The sequence below is a fragment of the Bombyx mori genome, chromosome 11 (assembly GCF_030269925.1).
Source record: "Bombyx mori chromosome 11, ASM3026992v2".
NCBI classification, from domain to species: Eukaryota; Metazoa; Arthropoda; class Insecta; order Lepidoptera; family Bombycidae; genus Bombyx; species Bombyx mori.
In genome coordinates this window covers 18,802,214-18,823,370 of record NC_085117.1, presented here as the reverse complement: position 1 = coordinate 18,823,370, position 21,157 = coordinate 18,802,214, and the positions used below count along the sequence as shown (strand labels likewise).

Sequence of the window (21,157 nt, the reverse complement as noted above, 5' to 3'; positions counted from 1 at the left end):
AAAAGTGAAAATATTTTGAAACATTTTTTATTGGTGCTCCACCTGTATTGATCTTACCGTGGTGTTATATCTATAGCCTTCCTCAATAATTGGGCTATCTAACACTGAAATAATTTTTCAAATCGGACCAGTAGTTCCTGATATTAGCGCGTTCAAACAAACAAACTCTTCCGCTTTATAATATTAGTATTGATTTCATCAATAAATAGTATGTACTCAATGAGATATCTACGGTTATCTAAGTAATGTCATTTATGTTACTTTTCATTTCAATCATAGCTTCCAGGTACTGCTTCTCACAAGACTTTGCCTTTTTTATTTTTTTTATTGCTTATGGATGGACGAGCTCACAGCCCACCTGGTGTTAAGTGGTTAGTGGAGCTCAAGGACATCTACAACGTATATGCGCCACCCACCTTGAGATATAAGTTTTAAGGTCTCAGTATAGTTACAACGGCTGCCCCACCCTTCAAACCGAAACGCATTACTGCTTGACAGCAGAAATAGGCAGGGCGGTGGTACCTACCCGCGCGGACTCACAAGAGGTCCTGCCACCAGTAATTACGCAAATTATAATTTTGCGGGTTTCACTTTTATTACACGATGTTATTCCTTCACCGTGGAAGTCAATCGTGAACATTTGTTGAGTACGTATTTCATTAGAAAAATTGGTGAACACCGGTGCATCGCTTCAACACGAATACACCGGACGAAATGCCTAACGTCTATCTATAATATTATCCTTAGTAGATGGAACATCCAATCGTTTCTTTATTTTTTATACCTATTCTAGTAACTCCGAGGGGTTATTATAGATTTTACCGAACCAGTAGGTGAGCTCACGGGGCTCAAACCGGGAGTGTTGCTAACACTGGCCCTAGCAAGAGTAGTGCTTCGCAGAATCTACCACCGGATCAGAAACGCGACCCACTGAGAAGATCCGGCGAGAAACTCAGTGTGTCTATAGGTCAATTTAGTCTTCGAGCCCTTCGTTGCAAGCGACGGGTTCGGCGAGGATGGTGACCGAGCCTTAAGGTACCTAAAAGCACCGCTAAAGGATCGGGAGGATCCGTAATGACGTGTTAAGGCAATCGTTTCAGTAGCTCAAAATGTATATTAAAATTGTCTCTTTATAAAATGCAACGAAATGCACTTAAAACATGACACAGCATATTCGTCTAAGGCGAAAAGCATATTCTAGATTTACTCTGAACTCCACTTAACGGTACAAGATTTGATTTCTAGGAAAGTATTACCGCCTGTAGTGATTGATCTTATTAAATACGAACACTAGAACTGAAGTACTTCACAAAACCGAAATACCACATGTCACAGTTTCTCGAAAAGATTTCTCACACTGTTTATCTCTTAAGAGCGACATCAAACTTAAAGGCAAATAATAATCTGACGCACAAACGGATAAAGCGACCTTCCTCAAAGCTAAACCTGTTATTCGCAAGCTTAGGTAAGCGTTTCTAAGAACTCTTTGATCTAGACTTTCAAACCCCAATCCAGACTTCAAGGCTGTCTAGTGTTGATGTCTCAAGCGATCCAGATTAACCGTTTGATTGGAATTCTTTGAACAGATTTGCTTAATTAGATTGTGTATAGAAGGCTGGCTTTATTAACTATTTTACTTTGACAGGCTTTGTTTTGGATAACCATTACCTATCATTATCATTATATCCTATAAAAACTATATGGGTACGATAATTGAAAGTTTCAATCAATTATTTAAATGTATTAATGTCTGATTGTATGTTGTTAGTAGTTAATAAGTTATCAAATGTTAATTAAAATTATCAGCAGCAAAATTATCAGAAATTACAGAATACGAATGACCTCATTTTCAAGAAGGCCCACAAGGTTCTCTCCTGTGAACCTTGGAAAAAAAAGCCGAATCACAGATCAATTTTTCAACTGGTAGGTAATCAGTACTATGTTGCGCTTTGAAAATTACGATATTGTTATTAACATTTCAATCTGATCTCTCAAAGTAAGTAAGTAATGTCCAAATCGCGATGTCTATGAGCCCCGAAAACCTTTTAATATAAGGTGAATAGTACGCTCATATCGCCACATATGCACAAAAAGTTAAGCCTTGATATTTATAACAAATTTGATCGCAATTTTTTTGTATGCGTCTAATAGGAAATCGTTTATCTCGGCACCATAGCCTTGTCAATTTAACCAAAACCTACTATTTGAGAGCTCAGGTAATAATTTCCGTAGTCGGACACTAAGCAAAGTTTGACGTTAATTATAGAATCGGGCGGTGAACTTCAACGTGAAAACGGTTACAAAGTTCCATTCGTTTAATAATGGGCATACAAAGCTATGACTGGCCTGATCTAAGGCGGTTGTCTGAGCCAGTCGCCACAGCAATATAGATGCCGCTTGAGGCATAAAATTAGTCTCTACGCTACGACGGCTGCTTTACTCTCTAAGCCAGATTGCAAGATTATCAGGAAGTAACCATTAATATTTAAGATTAAGGTTTATGCTGTCGTAAAAGAGAAACTAACTTATGTGCCCAAAAAACTAAAGCCTATGAGAACGAAAAATAACATTCAAGTAAGAAGTTAAAACAGAAAACCTTGTTGTCACAGAAATTTATGGCTGTGTGGTCTCGACCTGGGATACCACGTCTCTTTCTTTGCTGGATGCCGTAAAAGATGACTAAGGTAATCATCGGATTTGAGGAAGCAGCGAACTCTGAGTATCACATTATCATTCTCCAATCGCCAACTAACATTTTGGTAGTAAGTATTGTGATCCTCGCGTAGCGGTGTTATAAACCTGGAATGAGTTGGGTCTTTGAAAGTTAAAACAACCGTTATAGGATATAACTGAGATCCCACCTCAAGTCTCGAGTTGGGTGGCAGAATTCACGCTGGAGCGGAGTCCGGTCACAACTTAGCACCGATTGTGCTGTGAGCTCGTTCAACTTCACGCGAGGCCCGGCCCCACGTTCCCACGATAAAGTGAGAAGTAATGGATTTTTAAACTTGCTTACATTACGTGCCATGCAAAAAAGTATTTATTGTCAATGAATGTGTCAAAACTCAGCATTAAAACTCGCTTAATATATAAGACTGACTAGCCGTACTCGCTAGCTTCGCTGGGCATTTAAAATTAAAATTATTATTTATTGTCATTATTATTAGGGAGTCCAACACTCATATAAATATTAGCCTATCCGTTACATGTATTTTCTACATGGATACCAAGTTTCAAGTCAATCGGATGCATGGTTCAGTAGTTATAACGGAACCTCCGTAAAAACCACTGTAGATTTATATATTAGTATAGATGACAGAATGATATTATTAAGCAGAGGTACATTTAAATTTTTTACTACCAGTAAGGAGGTAATGATGATTTTTAAATTAATAAAAACATACTCACGATGATGTTGACGAACAAAAAAAGCCATGTAAGCGTGATTATTGCTTTCAGATATAAAATGTATCGTGTAGTTGGGTGTGTGTGATATTGCTCCTTATTTAACATTCTGATTGCTCCATAATTTTCAATCTATTCTTTTTAGAACACTGAACGTAAATTACAGCCATGCTCATATTTTTTACAAAATGTGACGTCATTTGTGGCGTAATTTAAGCACGACCTAACCAAGATCATACCCTAATACACAATCATTATGTTGTGATTGGTGTTAAAAATTGTTATATTTTATCTAGTGAATAACAGCTGGCTGATCCTTCGGCCGGTCGTAGGACCGTCGAGGCGATTCGCCCGGTCCTTGTGGATTGGGTGAATCGTGACAGAGGACGCCTCACTTTCCGGCTCACGCAGGTGCTCACTGGGCATGGTTGCTTCGGTGAGTTCCTGCACCGGATCGAAGCCGAGCCGACGGCAGAGTGCCACCATAGTGGTTGCGACTTGGACACGGCGGAGCACACGCTCGTTGCCTGCCCCGCATGGTAGGGGTGGCGCCGTGTCCTCGTCGCAAAAATAGGAAACGACTTGTCTTTGCCGAGTGTTGTGGCATCGATGCTCGGCGACGACGAGTCGTGGAAGGCGATGCTCGACTTCTGCGAGTGCACCATCTCGCAGAAGGAGGCGGCGGGGCGCGTGAGAGACGCACAATCCCGCCGCCGTCGAGCGGGGGCCAGGGAGGCGGATCTCGCCCAAGCCCTGGCCCTCTAAATGTTTCGGGTCCCCCTCACATGTCGGTCCGGGGACCGGCGAGGGGGGCCTAAGAAGACGACGTGCAAGCTGCTCTGCACGCGTTTTACGCAAGAGCATCTGGGTGATGGAAGGCCGGCTATCCTCGACCCACGCTGGTTCTGGTCCAGCGGGGTATTCCATAGGATAGCTCACTCTAACCGGCGCCATCTAGGCGGGTTTCGGATAGCCTGCCGACCGAGAGGGCTGGTGGTCGTGGCGCCGACGACCGCCGGTCCGGCGTCCCGAGGGGGAGGGTGATGGGAGAGATGTGCTCCGCACTAAACGCTTCACTTTCCCCCCTCTGCCTCTTCATGAGTTCTGTCTCATGCGAGGTTTGGACGTTGGTTGTTGAGCGACAGGAGGTTTTAGTCAGTTCGACTCTGACATGCCCCGCCCTCCATCCTCAGTGGAGGGCGGTAGCCCGACGATTTCCTCCTGACAAAAAAAAAAACACCAATTTAAACACCAATAATTGGAAGTAGCTTGGAATTAATCATTACAAAATAACAGCACTTATAACTTCCGCAGAGACCTCAAAGAAATAGACTTCAATCTCTCCCTAAATTAATTAATTAATTGGTTCACACGACATTCGATCATCGGTAGCGTGAAAGAACTTCCGCGACCATGTAACGGAATTATCTAGACCACCGTGTTAGTTACGTAGGTCCGTATATATATTTTATTACCTGTAGCCGATTGTTCGGACCGTTTGCACGCGTGTTAATCTGCAACTTTCACTGGCTATATGTCAGTTGTCTACCTAGATTGAAACCGATCTAGAATGAAGCAATACTTGAGATATTTTATGAATGATATTCAAAATGATTTTAATTAATGATTTGATTTAGTGTGATCAAAACGATTTCGATGTTATACAAATGTTTGCGAAGTTTTCCATTATGAGATAAGACGGACTTTTGGATTCATTAGTCGTCACGTTTTATCATGATAATATATTTTGATTTAATTATCCTTCGACGTTCGATACCGTCTTGAAATGAATTAAATATGCTGACAAACATTTTTAATGAATAAATAAAATAATTATTTTTTAAAATAAGGTTGTTTTTTTTTTTAAATAAATAAATAAATATTTACTAACAATCACGCCACGTTAACTGGTCCCGTGATAAGTTCATAAAGAACTTGTGTTACAGGTACCAGATAACGGATATAAATGTAAGATTTTTATTAGATTTTTATAGGCATATATTTAATAGACATCCATAACCCTTTTTTTTTTTTTTTTTTTTAACGCTGGGGAATCCATTTACGGATACCCGGTCGAGGGGGGTAACGGACCGGGTTATGTCGGACTCCGGCGCCTCCTGAGAGGAAGAAGGGGAGAAGAGAAGAGCCGAGGTCCTTCACCTCCCCCAATTTCTCACAGGAGACTACGCCTTGAAAAAGGCGCGCGAAGCACTTGCCCCGCAGAACGACTACCGACTAAACCCCATCGAGCCCCACCACTCCGACTCCACGAAACCCACGGTACCGCACAGTGCGCGCCGAAGGCTCGCCGTCGCCGGTACCCATCCTGTTAATAGGACGGCACTCCATCCCCGGGAAAATCCCGCAGGACGTCGTCTCGGAGACACACCGTGAGCGGTGCACAGGAGCCACCTTGCGCCGCCTCACCACCGGACCAACAGCCGAGTACCGGGCACCCCCGCACCCGGCACCCGACAGCCCCTACGGGAGATGAACGGGAGCTTCGCGCCCGTGCCGCCCACTCCGCCTTCTTCGCTGTGAAGCCGAAGAGGGATCCCACTCCCTTTCGCGCTCCTCAGCCTCACGGAACGCCATGACCAGGTCGCAAAACCTGGTCATGGCCTCCCAAGAATTCTGGTCCTCTAGCATGCGGGCGATGACAGCCCGCAAGGAGAGGTCTCTCCCCAGCACCGCGATGAGGTCTCGCCGCGAGCGCTCCCAACGCGGGCACGCTTCGAGTGCATGCTGAGCGTCATCGTCCGGATGCCCGCACTGGTGGCAACCCGGATGTGGCTCTCTCCTGCAGACCTTCCACAGGTACCTCCCGAAGCAACCATGCCCCGAGAGGACCTGCGTTAAGTGGAAGGAGAGCACGCCGTGTCGTCTATCTGACCATGCCTCCAGCACGGGCACCAGGGCCTCGAGGGTGCGTCGGCGAGTGACTGAAGTTTGGCCAAGCTCCTCCAGCAACCGCTCCCTCCACTTGGCGTACGCCAAATGACGCGCAGCACGCCTCCACCGACCGACAGCCGACGGGCCGGGCGTCCGTCCCCGACTCAGGGACTGTGTTCTGCGCCGGTATACCGCAGCTGCTACCTCAGCCTCGAGATCCCAAGGAAGGGAACCGGCGAGGGCGCAGGCGACCTCCCGGGAGATCGTACGGTACCCCCTGATGACTCTCACCGCGAGCACCCGCTGCGCTCGTAGCAGCAAAGCTGTATTGCGCGCAGAGAGTGCGGGCGACCACACGGGAGCGCCGTACAAAGCCATACTGCGCACGACCCCCAGGTACAGACGCCGGACGCCGGCGCTGCAACCACCGACGTTGGGGAGAAGACGGGCTAGTGCGCCTGCCATCCCCAGCAGCTTCGGGACTAACTCACCAAAGTGGTGGTCGAAGCGCCATCGACTGTCCAGCACAAGGCCCAAATATTTGAGCTTCGGCTGGACAGCGATCGATACTCCGCCGACTATGAGATTCGCTCCCGGAGGAGGTCCCCTCCGGACTGGGTGAAAGCACACCGCTTCGGACTTGCGGAGGGCCACCTCAAGACCTAATCTCCGAATGCGACTAACGACGGTGGAGACCGCCGCCGTCGCAAGGATCGCTGCGGCTCTGTAGTCGGCTCCGCGGGCCGTCACCAGCGTGTCGTCGGCATAGCACACTACGTCGACGCCACGCAGGCTAGCACCGCGCAGGACCCAGTCGAAACCGATGTCCCACAGGAGTGGTCCCAGTACCGACCCCTGCGGGACCCCGCACGACACCGCTTTCCGTCCCCACCCCCTCCTCTCGGGGAAGACTACATTTCGCCCTGAGAGGTAATCCTCTATCAGGGTCCGGAGACTAGGGGGGACGCGGTGAAACCGGAGCGATTCCACGATCGTGCTCCAAGGGATCGTGTTGAAGGCGTTGGCGATATCAATCGACACAGCCAACAACACGCCCCCCTCGGAGCACGCACGATCGGAGAGGTGGCGGACGCGCAAGACCGCGTCCATGGTGGAGCGACCTCTCCGGAAACCATATTGGTTAGGAGCCAGGTCAGGCCCAACGCTTTCGAGGTGCTGGACGAGGCGACTGGCGACGATGCGCTCGAGGAGCTTACCAGCCTCGTCCAGCACGACGATTGGGCGGTACCCGCTTGGCTCGTCACGTGGCCGGCCTTCCTTAGGAATAAGGACAAGCCGACCAGTCTTCCATGGCTCTGGGAACCTGCCCTCACGGAGGCACCTGCTGAATAGCCCTTGGAGGGCAGGCCCCAAGCCGTCACCTGTCAAGGCGAGCGCCCACGCTTGGGACGAGATCCCATCGGGACCGGGTGCCGTGCGCTTAGCCCGCATCCTCTGCACAGCCAAATCGAACTCCACCTGGGAGACGTCCTCAAGCTCTTCGCTATCAGCAATCCGCGCCATTGTCATCACAGGGGGGACGAAGGCCGTCCCGGATAAATCGGGAAACAGACCCCCGACTACCCGCTGCAATGTTTCCGGCGGCAGGGTGCTGGTTGCGGGAGGAGCCCAACGGCGAAGCGCATTACGCGCCAGCCTGTAGGGCCGCCCCCACGGGTCACGGTCCAGCGAGGCCAGTAGGTCGTTCCAGGCGGCCTCCTTCGCCTCCCCGATAGCCAAGCGCAGGGTTCTTATCCTGTCCTGTACACTTCGTACAGGCGGTCCTCCTCGTTGGGGTCCCGGCGCGTTCTTCGTCGTCGATATCGCTGGTATGTGCGACGACTAATATCGCATAGCCGGCGCTGGCTGGCGATCTCCTCGGTCCACCAATGAACTTGGCGCTTAGGAGCGAGAGCTCTCACGCGAGGCATAGCAGCGTCACACACCCGTGACATTGCCTCGCGCAGACGCTCCACCCCCTCGCACACGTCTGCTGGCTCGCCAAGCGAGTCAAGACGCCACGCCTGCACTATGGCCGCCTCACGCAACCGCTCGATGTTGAGGCGCTTCTGGGCCCAACGAGGACCCCTAGCGCTGCCACTGATGGGCAAGGAAAAGCCCCGAACAGAACCGACCGGGGTCGCGGCGACACTGAATCGGAAGACATCCATAACCCTGGAAAAGACATTTATATTTATCATACAAATATCTTCCCTTGGCGGGATTCGAACCCGCGACCCCCTTGTGTAGTGGCCATGTCACTTACCACTACACCAGACGGCCGTTAAAACACATATTAAGGAGTGTATACTCATGTTCTGAAATAATCCTTTGTGCAGTTCAAAATCTTGAGCAGAATCCAGCCTATTTAGATCTGAGCAAGACATAAACGACAAAATCCTACTCAGACAAAGTCGCTTACATAACATCTTCAAAAAGCATACCGCTTCTTGACGTTATAAGATTAATTTCACCAATCAAAGGTCAGAGGTGAAAAGCTCATGGAAGCACACGGCCACCATACGATTAAATACGAGAAAAAAAAAAAAACTGGAACCGTTATAACAGAGATAAGAAGACTACATTTACTTCGTTGAGTGAGTTGTATGAAAGTGCGCATACTTACATTAAAAGTTCATCATCCAGTAAAGTTGTCAAGCGATGCGAAAACGATTCAGGATATTAATAATTGCTTAAATTACTCGTATGTCTTATGAAAGTTATCTTAATTGCGACATGTCTTAAGAAAAAAATAAAAGAAAAGAAAAAAATAAAAAATCAAACCCGCAAAAATTATAATTTGCTTAATTACTGGTGGTAGGACCTCTTGAGAGTAGTAGAGTCCGCGCGGGTAGGAACCACCCCCCTGCCTGTTTCTGCCGTGAGGCAATAATGCGTTACAGCTTGAAGGGTGGGGCAACCGTCGTAACTATGCACCGAATCCCGCAAGCGGGTACCAATTTTTCTAATGAAATACGTACTTAGAAAATGTTCACGATTAACTTCCACGATGAAGGAATAACATCATCATCATCATCATCAGCCTTTATCTTTACAATTTGCGTAATTACTGGTGGTAGGACCTCTTGTGAGTCCGCACGGGTAAGTAACCATCACCCTGCCTATTTCTGCCGTGAAGCAATAATGCGTTTCGGTTTGAAGGGTGGGGCAGCCGTTGTAACTGTACTGAGACCTTAGAACGTATATTTCAAGGTGGGTGGCGGCATTTACGTTGTAGATGTCTACGGGTTCCGGTAAGCCGGTCCACCCACCTAAAAATTAAATAAATAAATAAAAAAAGACTATACTTATTCGGTCAATTTATCTGAATGCCTTAAAAAGTTATCTAATTCTACCTAAATGTTCTAGCTAAATGTTTTTGACGCAGCTTAAACTGGACCACAAGATCAACTTCCAAATCATTCAGCCCAATTAAGTCGCCAAATTTCGTAAGCACGAAAGTCGCTTGTGTGACAACTTTTATTTATGTGCTCGCAGCTTTTGATCGCCTGTAGTCATATAATTTTATTATTTAAACTACCAATCAATTTCCGAGTAATCATTTTCGCAATCACTTCTGATTGTAATCCAAATGATCTGTCCGGAGACCTGCTTCTATTTATAATTGATAGCATAGAATTGTGGGACTATAAAACCCGCCAGTCAGTGTGGTCCACATAGATCCACTGAAACTAGCCTAAAGCAGTAATTATCATTATCCAGGTCCAAATCCAGTATGACTACTTTACTTCGAAAGATTCTTGTGCCCATCTCAGCAGAGGTTGTGCTCTTTTATGAGTGAATATCTTGTACTCAGGCGGAGCAGACTTACTGTGAGGTCATTTTTACAACAGTTCACGACGCCTTGAGAATGAATCAGATGCAAGCTCTATCTCAATACTATGAGGCCTCTTTTACCCAATCCCACCACACCTTCAGAATGAATCAATCAATGATCGGTAAAGTCGATAAGGTTCAGCGTACACCTAGCAACTTACAATACACCGAGATCGTCCTCATTAGCAATTTCGCCTCATTAGCAATAGCAGTTACGCTGACATAGCCTCTCAAGGCGACCAGAAAACTAAAAAAAACTTGGAATTTTCATTGCGGCAGACTGATAGTTTATCTGGTGTAACGGTATTTTGAATCCTTTTAGTAAGACACGAGTCCTGTCAGATGTCAGTTAGCTTTAAAGGCCATAAGTACGGAACTTAGAGTCAGCTGAAGACGTTACGGCGCCCCTACTTACCAATTCATATAAAAATCTAATAAAGAAAAAGAATGTGTGCGGCACATAGCTAGATATGTATTTAGCGGCATTTGTAAACTAAACATATCGATTTCAAATAGAACCTGGCTTTTGAACATTTGCGCAATTAGTTGACAGAAAGACGTGTGGTCTTAAGCTTGCGTTTTATACATACTAGAGGTCCCACAGTAGTCGAAATTCGACTATAATTAATTGGAATTGTAAGTTTGTACACATACTATAATTACAAATTTCGCCAAGGCTACACTATAAAATAATATTAATAAAGACAAACAATATTTAATCTATTCTCAATTTGACCACAGACGTCAAGAACAAAAGTTTGACAATAAATAGTATGCATGCGTGTGTGCGTCAAATACATGGTATGTGGTGTGTGTAATGTTTTCTTTATTGATTTAATGTATCTTTTATGCATTATTTAAAAAAAATATTAGCTTTGTGCACTTTTTCTCTATATTCTCCTATCAGTGTGGAAAATTTCATACTCATCCGTCCGCGCAATTTTCGTAAAAAGGGATACAAAGTTTTTGCTTCACGTATTAATATTATATACATATAATTCAATTTATTTTATTCTGTGGTTAGGGCGTATTATAACCCTCGACGTCCCCGTTGGCCAGACGTCCTTGGGATAGTGCGCGTCTGGTTGCAGTCTGCTTGTTCCATATATCGCGCACAGCCCTAAGCAACCTCGTCAGAGGTTCGGTCCCGGCCTGAAGGAAAAGGGCTTATTAATAGCCCACGCGGGCTGGTACTGTAATATTATGTCAGTTACGCATTTCCGCTTTGAGTATTACTGATATTAGCATACTATTAAATATTTATTCATTATATATGTACAAGCCTAGCACATTTGTTGTTTGTTGGTTCTAGATACCACTGATCACCAATCTAGCTTATCGATTTCGCCAATTAAAAAGAAACAGCGGAAACACTATTGGTATGTTGTCGTATCGTTGACTGCGAGCGAGTTCAGTATCATTAGAAAGGTGTACAAATCGACTTTCGGGTTTCCGTCGAAAGCCGCCACGTATTTTCGAACGTCACAAAAAAAATTGCGTGCCAAAGCCAGTGTCGCATCAACATCAATTTCGCGGTCCGCTTAGTTACAGCGATAAGAAAAACTATGTAACTAAACATATTCAAACACGCCGGTCAACGACCGTGGCTAGATCAGAAGCGATAACGCCGACGGATTAACAACGATTAATTAATCATTTCACCAGACGCGGGCAGTTCGTATCAACATTTGCATTACGACCATATTTTTAATAATAATAAAATATTGAGAAATACGCTTTCGTTTTTACTAAACTTTAATTTGAAAATAAACAAGCCTTTGGAGACCACGTACCTAGACGAGTGGAGACCACGTACCGGGATACGTAATATACGAAGCTCGGTAACAAGATTGAGCGATGATAAGCGCAAGATAACGGGCAGTGGATTAAAACTGCCCAGAATAGGGTCGCACGCCATGCCTTCGGAGAGCCTTATGTTTGGGGTATTACTGGTGGCTCGGAGGCCTCTCCAATTTCACCAGGACAGATTGGCGAGCAAAGGCTCAGCCAGGAGGGGTGGAATTTGCTAACAACTGCCCGAGCGCCTTCCAAAGGAGACCTAACAGCTCAAGGGTATCTGCTTCGCGAATGAATCTGCTACCGGATCGGAATCGCCACCCGCTGAGAAGATCCGGCGAGAAACTCAGAGGTCAGATGTTTAGGTTACGTGAGCCTTATGTCCAACAGTGAACTATATCAGGACGTTAACGATGATAATGAGAATGACAAATTTTAAAATACCAAAACAATGTTCTGAAATTGTTTTATATGTAATGAATTCTACTATTTATCGTTGTGATGATACTATAAATCCAATATTATTTTTTGTCCAAACAATCAAATTGAGTTTTATATTGTATTCGATAAAAAAAAGTCTGTATGTGCCCTGACCTACATTAACCGTGAATTTAAAATGTAGACGTGCATCGGAACGCACTGACCTAAATGATATATTTTTTTCCAGCGGCACTATTTTTTGTTTTAGTTTCGTACAAACACTGTCAGCTGTGTTCCACTAACACACACACAACGTATTAAAACATTAAAGATGTTTACTTAAGAATATAACATTTTCTAGGCAGACTGCTGAGCGCTGTATCGTTGCAAAATGATGACGACCTCTCCGTGACCCGACGCCATAATTTACGTTAACGCAGCACCACCGGCAACTGTACAAATTTGCATAATGCTATTTGCTCTACGGAAAATAAAATAAAATTTTACAATTAACAGGGAAGGAATAAGGTGGAATGTCGAATGACAAGAGACGGCGTGCATGGGTCTCGGCCGTTTCGAAGGAGAGGTCGCTTCGTCCTTATGACATTGTATTAATTGAAAAATGACTTTATGCCCGACCTCCATCCAGGCCAGCCATTCACGAGCATAATGAGACATGCGAAACTGCTGTGGGAACCGGTGACACGTGGGATCGGAATCAAACCAATAAATCATGCCGAAACATTTATTCAACTAAACATATGAAAAAATAAATTATAATCTAATAATCAATTACGTAATTATAACAGATTGCATGATCAAATTTTTCATCATATAAAAAACGAGAATGCAATCACACTGATATTGCTGCTATGCTTAACTAAAACTCGAATTTAAGTGAATCATTTTAAACCTAAAATCAAGTTTTATGGAGCAAGGCGTACGACAGATATTGATCATCAATTTGCTTGGCCACAAATTGTTGAAGTAAACATTTGCATTTAATTTAATTATCTAAATAACAATCAATCATTTTATAACATTAAAACTACAAAGTCAAATAAATTTCTAATGATGTCTTAATTATCGTGATAAATATTTAAAAAACAATAACTATACATTAATAATAATAATTCAAAATAAAACAATTAAAATAATCCTTAAAGTCATGCACACTCGCGAGTTGATAAAGTAAAAATAAAAAGGTCATGCGTTAGAATTGTTTAGTGTTTGTTAGTCAATGGTATTCAAAAAACATAAAGTACGATACAATAAATTAACAATAAAAACATAAAATTTAAAACCGACTCGTATACAAATGCGTGAACACGTTAAGATCGCAAAGGAAAACGGAAAAAACGGGAAAATAACGATCTCAGTATGTTGATAGTCGGAGAACATGCTAGTGCGTCTTTACGGCTTCCTCTGTGATCACTCCATATCATAAAACGAGTATTCTCAGAAACATTAGATAATATTGGACTACTTCACGTTACAAACGGACCAGCCCTAAGAAATGACGAAACAACAGCTCAACACTATCAGGTACTCAACATATAAATAAACAAACAAAGGTTCAATGATAAATGATAACTGCTTGTTTCGTCGTATTCCAGATGTTAATAGGATAATGAGACCACAAATCATGAGATTGTAACGAGTAGAGTCTAACTCAATACTGGCGGACCAAGATGACCTCATCCAACAATATAGATGATGATATAAGACAATATTTCTGCATCGGACGTGTCGCGTTCAATCTGGAACAACAATTTTAATCTAAATTAAGATACATTCTTGAAATTCATTTTTTATAACAACCAAATGAGGTCAGTCTTGTCGTAAAAATGATACTATATGAAGAAGGAACAGGGATATAGATAACGAAACGTGATAATGATTTAATGTCTTTATTGAGGAAAATGAATACGAAGAAACTAGAGATGACAATAATACACATATTAAAACAGTTCCCTCTTAATCACATACTGTTTTTTTTAATTATGAAGTAATCTAGAAAAAAACTAAACCAGCTATTAATGTGAAGATATAAATGTTAATAACCCCAATGCACTCTTGGGGACATAATTTCGGTAAAAAACAGTAAATTCAAAACAGAAAACTGTAAAGTCAGTCAGGAGTCGTTCTGCAATCTGTAAGTGGAAGCCCCTCGAGCTTTTACTTATAATGCTGTTAATGGATTGACAGCTATAGAATTTAATTGCGCCCTTTGTTGTTGAGCCGACAAAAACACTGTAGAAACTGTGAAATGCACTTACATAAGTAAATCTAGCTGAGTATGCCAAATACCACAATAAATCCGACAAGGGGTGGCAGGGTGAGGAAAGATTAATATGTACCAGATGATTCGGCGTTTTAGACAAGTTTCGGATCAATAATGCGGGACAGACAATGAGGCAATGACCGAGCGGCATAGTCATCTTGTCGAAAATCTACTGAAGCTAATTTTATCCGAACTGCCCTACTAAATATCTTTGTATGCTTATTATTATCTAGGCGAAGGAAAACTACACTGAGATTTAAGAATAGAATACTTCGATGTATTTATTTTTTAAATACATCGGCAATTTATAGTTATTACAACTCATTGTTTGGATTTTGTATAAATCGTATCTCAAATTTGAAACATTTCCGGCCACTAGTAGTTTAAAAATAACGCAAAACAAGAAAGAAGCAAACGTCTTCGTCAAACATCAGTACGAACGGGTCTCGTGATCGTTTCGAATAGCCCGCCGGCGCACAGTGGGTCGATACTATGATTTTAGTGACTTAGGCATCAACTTTGTTTTTTTACATTTTTCTTTATGTAGATAGATAGAGCTCGTTAATCTAAATAATAATTGTTTTAGGCAAAAATTTCAAAAACTTTATAGTTTGGTCAGAAAAATGTGTTTTGTGATATTTTTGTATGGAGCGGGTCACATTAAATTAAATTCCTGCTAAGTACCGCGAGGTCCCGCTTTGAAACTTTATTTTCCTTACACCTTGTCTAGTCTACTATCATTTGATGCTATGAACATGTGCATAAAGTTGCAACTCTGCCAAATAAATGGATCGAAAAAAATGAATAAATACATAGAATAAAAACCTTTTTTTTTTTTTTCGTAAGTGCTTTTAAGTTAAATTTGATATGGATTAGTAAGTAAAAGCACGTAATGATACCCATAATTACATAATACCTAACAACAATACATTTAGTAGGTCTCTAATTAAGCAATCTCTCTAATTATTAGGATAGTTAACATTATTTAATGAGGAAAACTAGTTAAGCAGCCATTACTGGGTAGTAGAAAATATAGTAAACATTTGTTTGTCTCTGGAAGTATCTTGGTCATTTTTGACCATGTTTATTATATACTAACTAGTGTTCGTTTATTCGTACTACTACTAACATCTCGTGATTGTCGTTGTGATCTTCCTTTTTCCGTTATAATGAATAATTTTGTTAACAATTTAGAATTATTTATGATTTTAAGAGAGCAACTACAGTCGCTGTCTGATAATAAAAAAACTCTTTCAATTCCTACAACATCAAATAAACGTGACCGAAGAGAAATGTATTGAGCTCCAAAAATTCGGTACGCACTTTTGTTCAAATATAAGTGCAATATGAAAACGAATGATACCTGAAGCTATCAACACTGCACAGGAAAGGCTCGAGATTTCTAATACTGAAGATGTTGAAAATGTACCACGCTCTAATGTACTACAGAAGCTTCGACATCTACTTTTACACCTCGAAAACCTTTTGAAGAATTGGGATCCAGGCAAAAACGAAGACGCATTGAACAAACTTACCAATCGCTTTCGTTTTCCCCGGATGAAATGAAAGCTACTACAATTGATAGTTTGAGAAACACTGGAAATGAAGATGTAGGATAAATAATGAACCACTAGTCAAATCACCCCGAAGATCTAGAAAAAGTTAAGGAGTGTTTAAGTACAAGTAAAGTGCAAAGTAGTACATATTCTCCCGATAAGGCACTATTAGTTTCACTTAAATTAAGTAAGTGGCAGTATATAAACCTAAGAGAAGCAGCAAGTGAAAATGGGTCTGATTTATACCCTTCTTAATATAAAATTAAGCAAGAAAAGACCAAATGTTATCCAGGGAAAGACGAGGTAATTATTACTGAAGAAGGAGCTGCTATTAAAATGCAAGCATTACTAAACTTGGCGCTTTATAGGCTTTTAGATGTGATTACTTCGGATTTGGACTCAGCAAGAGAGCTACTGCTTATAATCAAATAGGCTTTGATAGAGCCCCAGGTCAAAGTAATTATAAACAGAACACTGAATCAGAGTTTAATGATTCATCTATTTTTAGGTCAGTCTAGTTCCTATAAGGCTTCAGAAATTTGATGGAACAGTTGTTTGGGAAAACGATCTACCCTAATCAACTTTTTATTGCCGTCCAATAATGTTTAAATTTACAGAAGAAACGCAGTCAACAGTGGCAATTATAAAAGCTAGCATAACAGAAGAAATAGAAAGAGTTCAGCCATAAAAAATCAAACAAGTTGAAGTGAAGCATCAATTGCACATGACGATGATAGACGGCAAAATAACCTCATATTTGTCAGAAACATTTTCTGCTGTCTGTGATATTTGCAAAGCAAAACCGTCAGAGTTTTTTGGAGTCACTTGCTTGTTAAAGAGAAAATAATGAAGAAATATTCCAGCATGGAATGCCATCTTTACATGCCTGGATAAGATGCATGGAGTGCTTACTTCATATCGGTAAATATAATTTTATTACTTCACAATTTTTTCATCGTATGTATTTAGTTTCCTGTGAGATTATTTTTTATATGACACTTTTTTGTTTGCGTCTTATCGTTTGGACTTCGAGAAATAGGGTTGCAAGGGGGGATGACAAAGAAAAAATATCAATCAGAAAGAGCCCTATACAGCAAGCGTTTAAAAATTAATGCGGTTTACTTATAGATGTTGTCAAGCAAGAAGTAGGAACAACCAATGATGGCAATACTGCCAGAAGATTTTTCAGGGATGCAGTAGGAACAGCCCGCATAACAGGAATACGTAAAGATTGAATAGAGAGGTTTCACTTGATTCTTCAGACTGTTGCATCTGGAGAGCGCGTGGACCTTTCCAATTTTTCCGAATTTTGTAGATATACTGCAGAATTGTATGTTAATTTATATCCCTGTTATTATATGCCTTCCAGTATCCATAAATTGTTGGCTCACGGCGGTGATATACAATATTGAAGAACTTTGGTGCCATTCGAATAGGTAAGCTCTCGGAAGAGGCAGCGGAAGCTCTCAATAAAGATTTTCGGAAATATACAGAGAGTTGTTATTCTAGAAAAATAAGTAGAACGTCGACTAATGAGGATATTTTACACAATTTTCTTTTGTCTTCTGGCCCAAAGATCGAATGGTGAAACAAAATATACAAAACTTAGAGAGATTGCTTAATTAGAGACCTATTAAATGTATTGTTGTTAGGTATTATGTAATTATGGGTATCATTACGTGCTTTTACTTACTAATCCATATCAAATTTAACTTAAAAGCACTTACGAAAAAAAATATAAAGGTTTTTATTCTATGTATTTATTCATTTTTTTCGATCCATTTATTTGGCAGAGTTGCAACTTTATGCACATGTTCATAGCATCAAATGATAGTAGACTAGACAAGGTGTAAGGAAAATAAAGTTTCAAAGCGGGACCTCACGGTACTTAGCAGGAATTTAATTTAATGTGACCCGCTCCATACAAAAAAATCACAAAACACATTTTTCTGACCAAACTATAAAGTTTTTGTAATTTTTGCCTAAAACAATTATTATTTAGATTAACGAGCTCTATCTATCTACATAAAGAAAAATGTAAAAAAACAAAGTTGATGCCTAAGTCACTAAAATCATAGTATCGACCCACTGTGCGGCGTCGAGCTCCGACCGTAGGTAGGCGCACAATATCTTTGCGCATAGCAACATCGGCCGGTTATCAGAATTTAGTGGAACGTTATCAATCAGAGTTTCGTCATGGCCTCGATTCCGCCCACTCCCCGCGGTAATCTTGACTATTTACCCCGTTTCCTAATCCTACATTAACTCCAAATTAACATGACCTCGCTCTGATAGCTTATATAAAGAATCGGAAGCTCCATCTAATTTGTTACGTCGACCATCGAATCAAGAGCCACAATTTGAAGTCCGAATGTGTGCGGAAAAGGGTCCAGTTGATGGTTTAGGTATAGCAATACTTGCCAAGAATATCCCTTTTTCCTGATTACAATACTATTCATTTTGATTTTGATATTTCTTGTTTGCCCTCAATACGTAATAGCGTTTTTTATGAAGTTTACAGACGCTCCCGCGATGAATATTTTCGATAATATCTCCATAGCAACATCGTTGAATAGTTTTGTTACATTATTTATGTTCACAGATTCCCTATCGGCTTGGGAATTCATTTATCATATTCACAATCGTATAGCGTGGAAATTTACCAAATGTAATTAAAGTTTTTTTTCTTCTTCACATTCTTTTTATTTTATAGGATATTTGATATGATAATTGAAATTGAATACATCCGAGGATTGTCACGAATCAATTAAATTTGTTGTAAAGAAGAGTAATGCGTCGTATACGTATCCGGCTCGTTAACTTTAATTGTTGTATACATCAATGTTATGTTTATGTTGTTCTCACAGATTTTATTATGAGAGATGGCTTTACGATCGACTGGCAACGATTAGAGCGTTCTAAAACTATCTTCATCAAGATTGCGTACCACGAATCAGTTTTATTTAATTGTTGTATATAATTACAACCCAGCAGCTCAGCGTAAATCACGATTTACTAATGAGCCTGAGTTCTGAATTTTAATTACAAATCTTTAAGTTTCAAAAGTGTTGATCATACCAATTCCTTTGGTATGGTTTCGTGTCTACCCGCGTTAATAATATTTTCTGTTAATTTTTCGCAACATCTTGATCAATTCATATACACCGCTGACCCGGTGACATACATGTGTACATAAGAACAACAATGGCCGCATTTGGCGTGGTAACTAAACACCTGAGCAAATCTTAGTTTTTCTTTTAAAACGATGTCAAATTACGTTCGATGACGCAGGCGCCCAGAGCGGACACTTGGATCAACTTTAACATCTACCGTCTTCACTTAAAAGTATGTGCGTATGGGAGAACTGAGAAATTTGTGCGAAGTTAATGGATAAGATAATTATTCTTGGGTTTAACTTTTTGTAAAAAAGAAAACTACTTGTTTTAAATTATGCAAGCACTTCTCGCTTATAATGATTAAGGATATAATTTTAAAGATATATTTTCTATATAAAAATTCACGGTTCACGTGGCGTTGATTAGTATCAAAGATACGACGAACTAAGCCGTCTAGCCAATGTGGTCGATAAAAAAATAATGACAGTGTCCTTTTATTCAAGTCAATCTCTACGGGCACTTTCGAATAATTATAACTTTATCACCGATTCGGAATGCAGTTTTACCACTGAGAAGAATCTGCACGAAACACGGAACTTGCTCTTTTCCAATACGAGCGATGTGTAAAATTTATCAAATTATGTATATGGAATGAGCGTGATAAGAGGTCCACATTACTGTGCTCCTGACCCAAAATCTGTTCAGTAGTGTCGAGCACAATTTCAAACCCAGGCGGTTCTATCGTTCACATAAACTTATATATCTCTTTTTTTTCTTTAAATGCTGATAATCCCAAGGGGTTATGCCAGCTTCACCGAGCGAGTAGGTGAGCTCAAAGGGCTCTGTCCTGATGAATTTGCTAACACTAGCCCTAGCAAGAGCAGTGCTTCGTAGAATCTATCACAAGAACGACGGCAGCTTTTATGCGGTTTCAAGTAGGTATACCGTGAACTTGTCCGTCAACGTTTGCTGCAAATGACCGTCACTAGAGACGGTTGCTGAGGAAACCGCACTAATCCGTCAAGGCGATTAAATAAATCCCATTAATCAACCGGGCCATTTCTTTCTTTTATCGCCTGGCGTTAAATAATATTTAAAATAACGAAAGATTCAGCGGCCAGAACATTTGTGTGCTCCGATATAATTAATGTCGCGTCGTGTTACATCGATGTACAAATAAAAAACGTAAAACAAACACTGACAAATGTGTCTGGGCAGAACGAATCTTTTTTAAGGTTAAAGCTATCGAGAGTGAGATATTGTAATAACACAGTGAACCGCGCTGTGAAACATATACGTTTTTAAAATATCTTAAACGAGAAGAATCGATGTGCGTTTGTCTATTTATGACTCCTCCTCCTGCGTGCGTCGTATTCCTCAGAGCTGATTGTCGTGAACTTTACGAAGCACTTTTGTTAGGACTATGTTCCTCCATTCCTTCCTGTTCTCCGCGCAGTGGATAGCGACATTGATGCTGGAGTGCAAAGTCGTCTTACTCTGATCGGACCAGCGCACGGGACGCCCTCTAGGCCTATTTCCTTCCACATTATTTATGACTACCCTTATTTTAATTTTGAAAATTTACGTGAACGATCTCGTACCGAAAACTGTGCTTTTTACTCAGCAGTATCAGGCGTATTTCACGTTTCAGGCGTAACCTCGTCGCTCAGAGCATATCTTGTCGAGTTATTCGGATCGACTCTCAGTGCTTTTTAAGCTTTCCAAGCAGTGGAATGAGGTCAGCCCACTGAATATCGCTCGCCGGTTAGTCGCAATGAGTCGGAATACCGATCCAGTGGTAGTTCAGCAAAGCACTGTACTCGCTAGGGCTAATGTTAGCAAATTCTCTC

At 41.6% G+C, this 21,157-nt stretch overlaps 1 protein-coding gene and 1 long non-coding RNA gene across 2 annotated transcripts in view; both read right to left on the bottom strand.

The window, feature by feature from the left end:
• Positions 1-8,048: 8,048 nt before the first annotated feature.
• LOC134199757 (uncharacterized) lies at positions 8,049-10,140 on the bottom strand. Its single transcript, XM_062671293.1, has 2 exons — positions 10,130-10,140; positions 8,049-8,472 (listed from the first exon to the last, which is right to left on the bottom strand). The coding sequence occupies exons 1-2, from the start codon at positions 10,138-10,140 to the stop codon at positions 8,049-8,051; spliced, it is 435 nt and encodes a 144-aa protein (XP_062527277.1).
• Positions 10,141-13,082: 2,942 nt separating this feature from the next.
• Positions 13,083-21,157, bottom strand: part of LOC134199745 (uncharacterized) — a 166,182-nt gene continuing 158,107 nt past the window's right edge. Inside the window, exon 6 of the long non-coding RNA XR_009974367.1 lies at positions 13,083-14,111. This is a non-coding gene — a long non-coding RNA (uncharacterized LOC134199745). The remainder of the gene's footprint in view (positions 14,112-21,157) is intronic.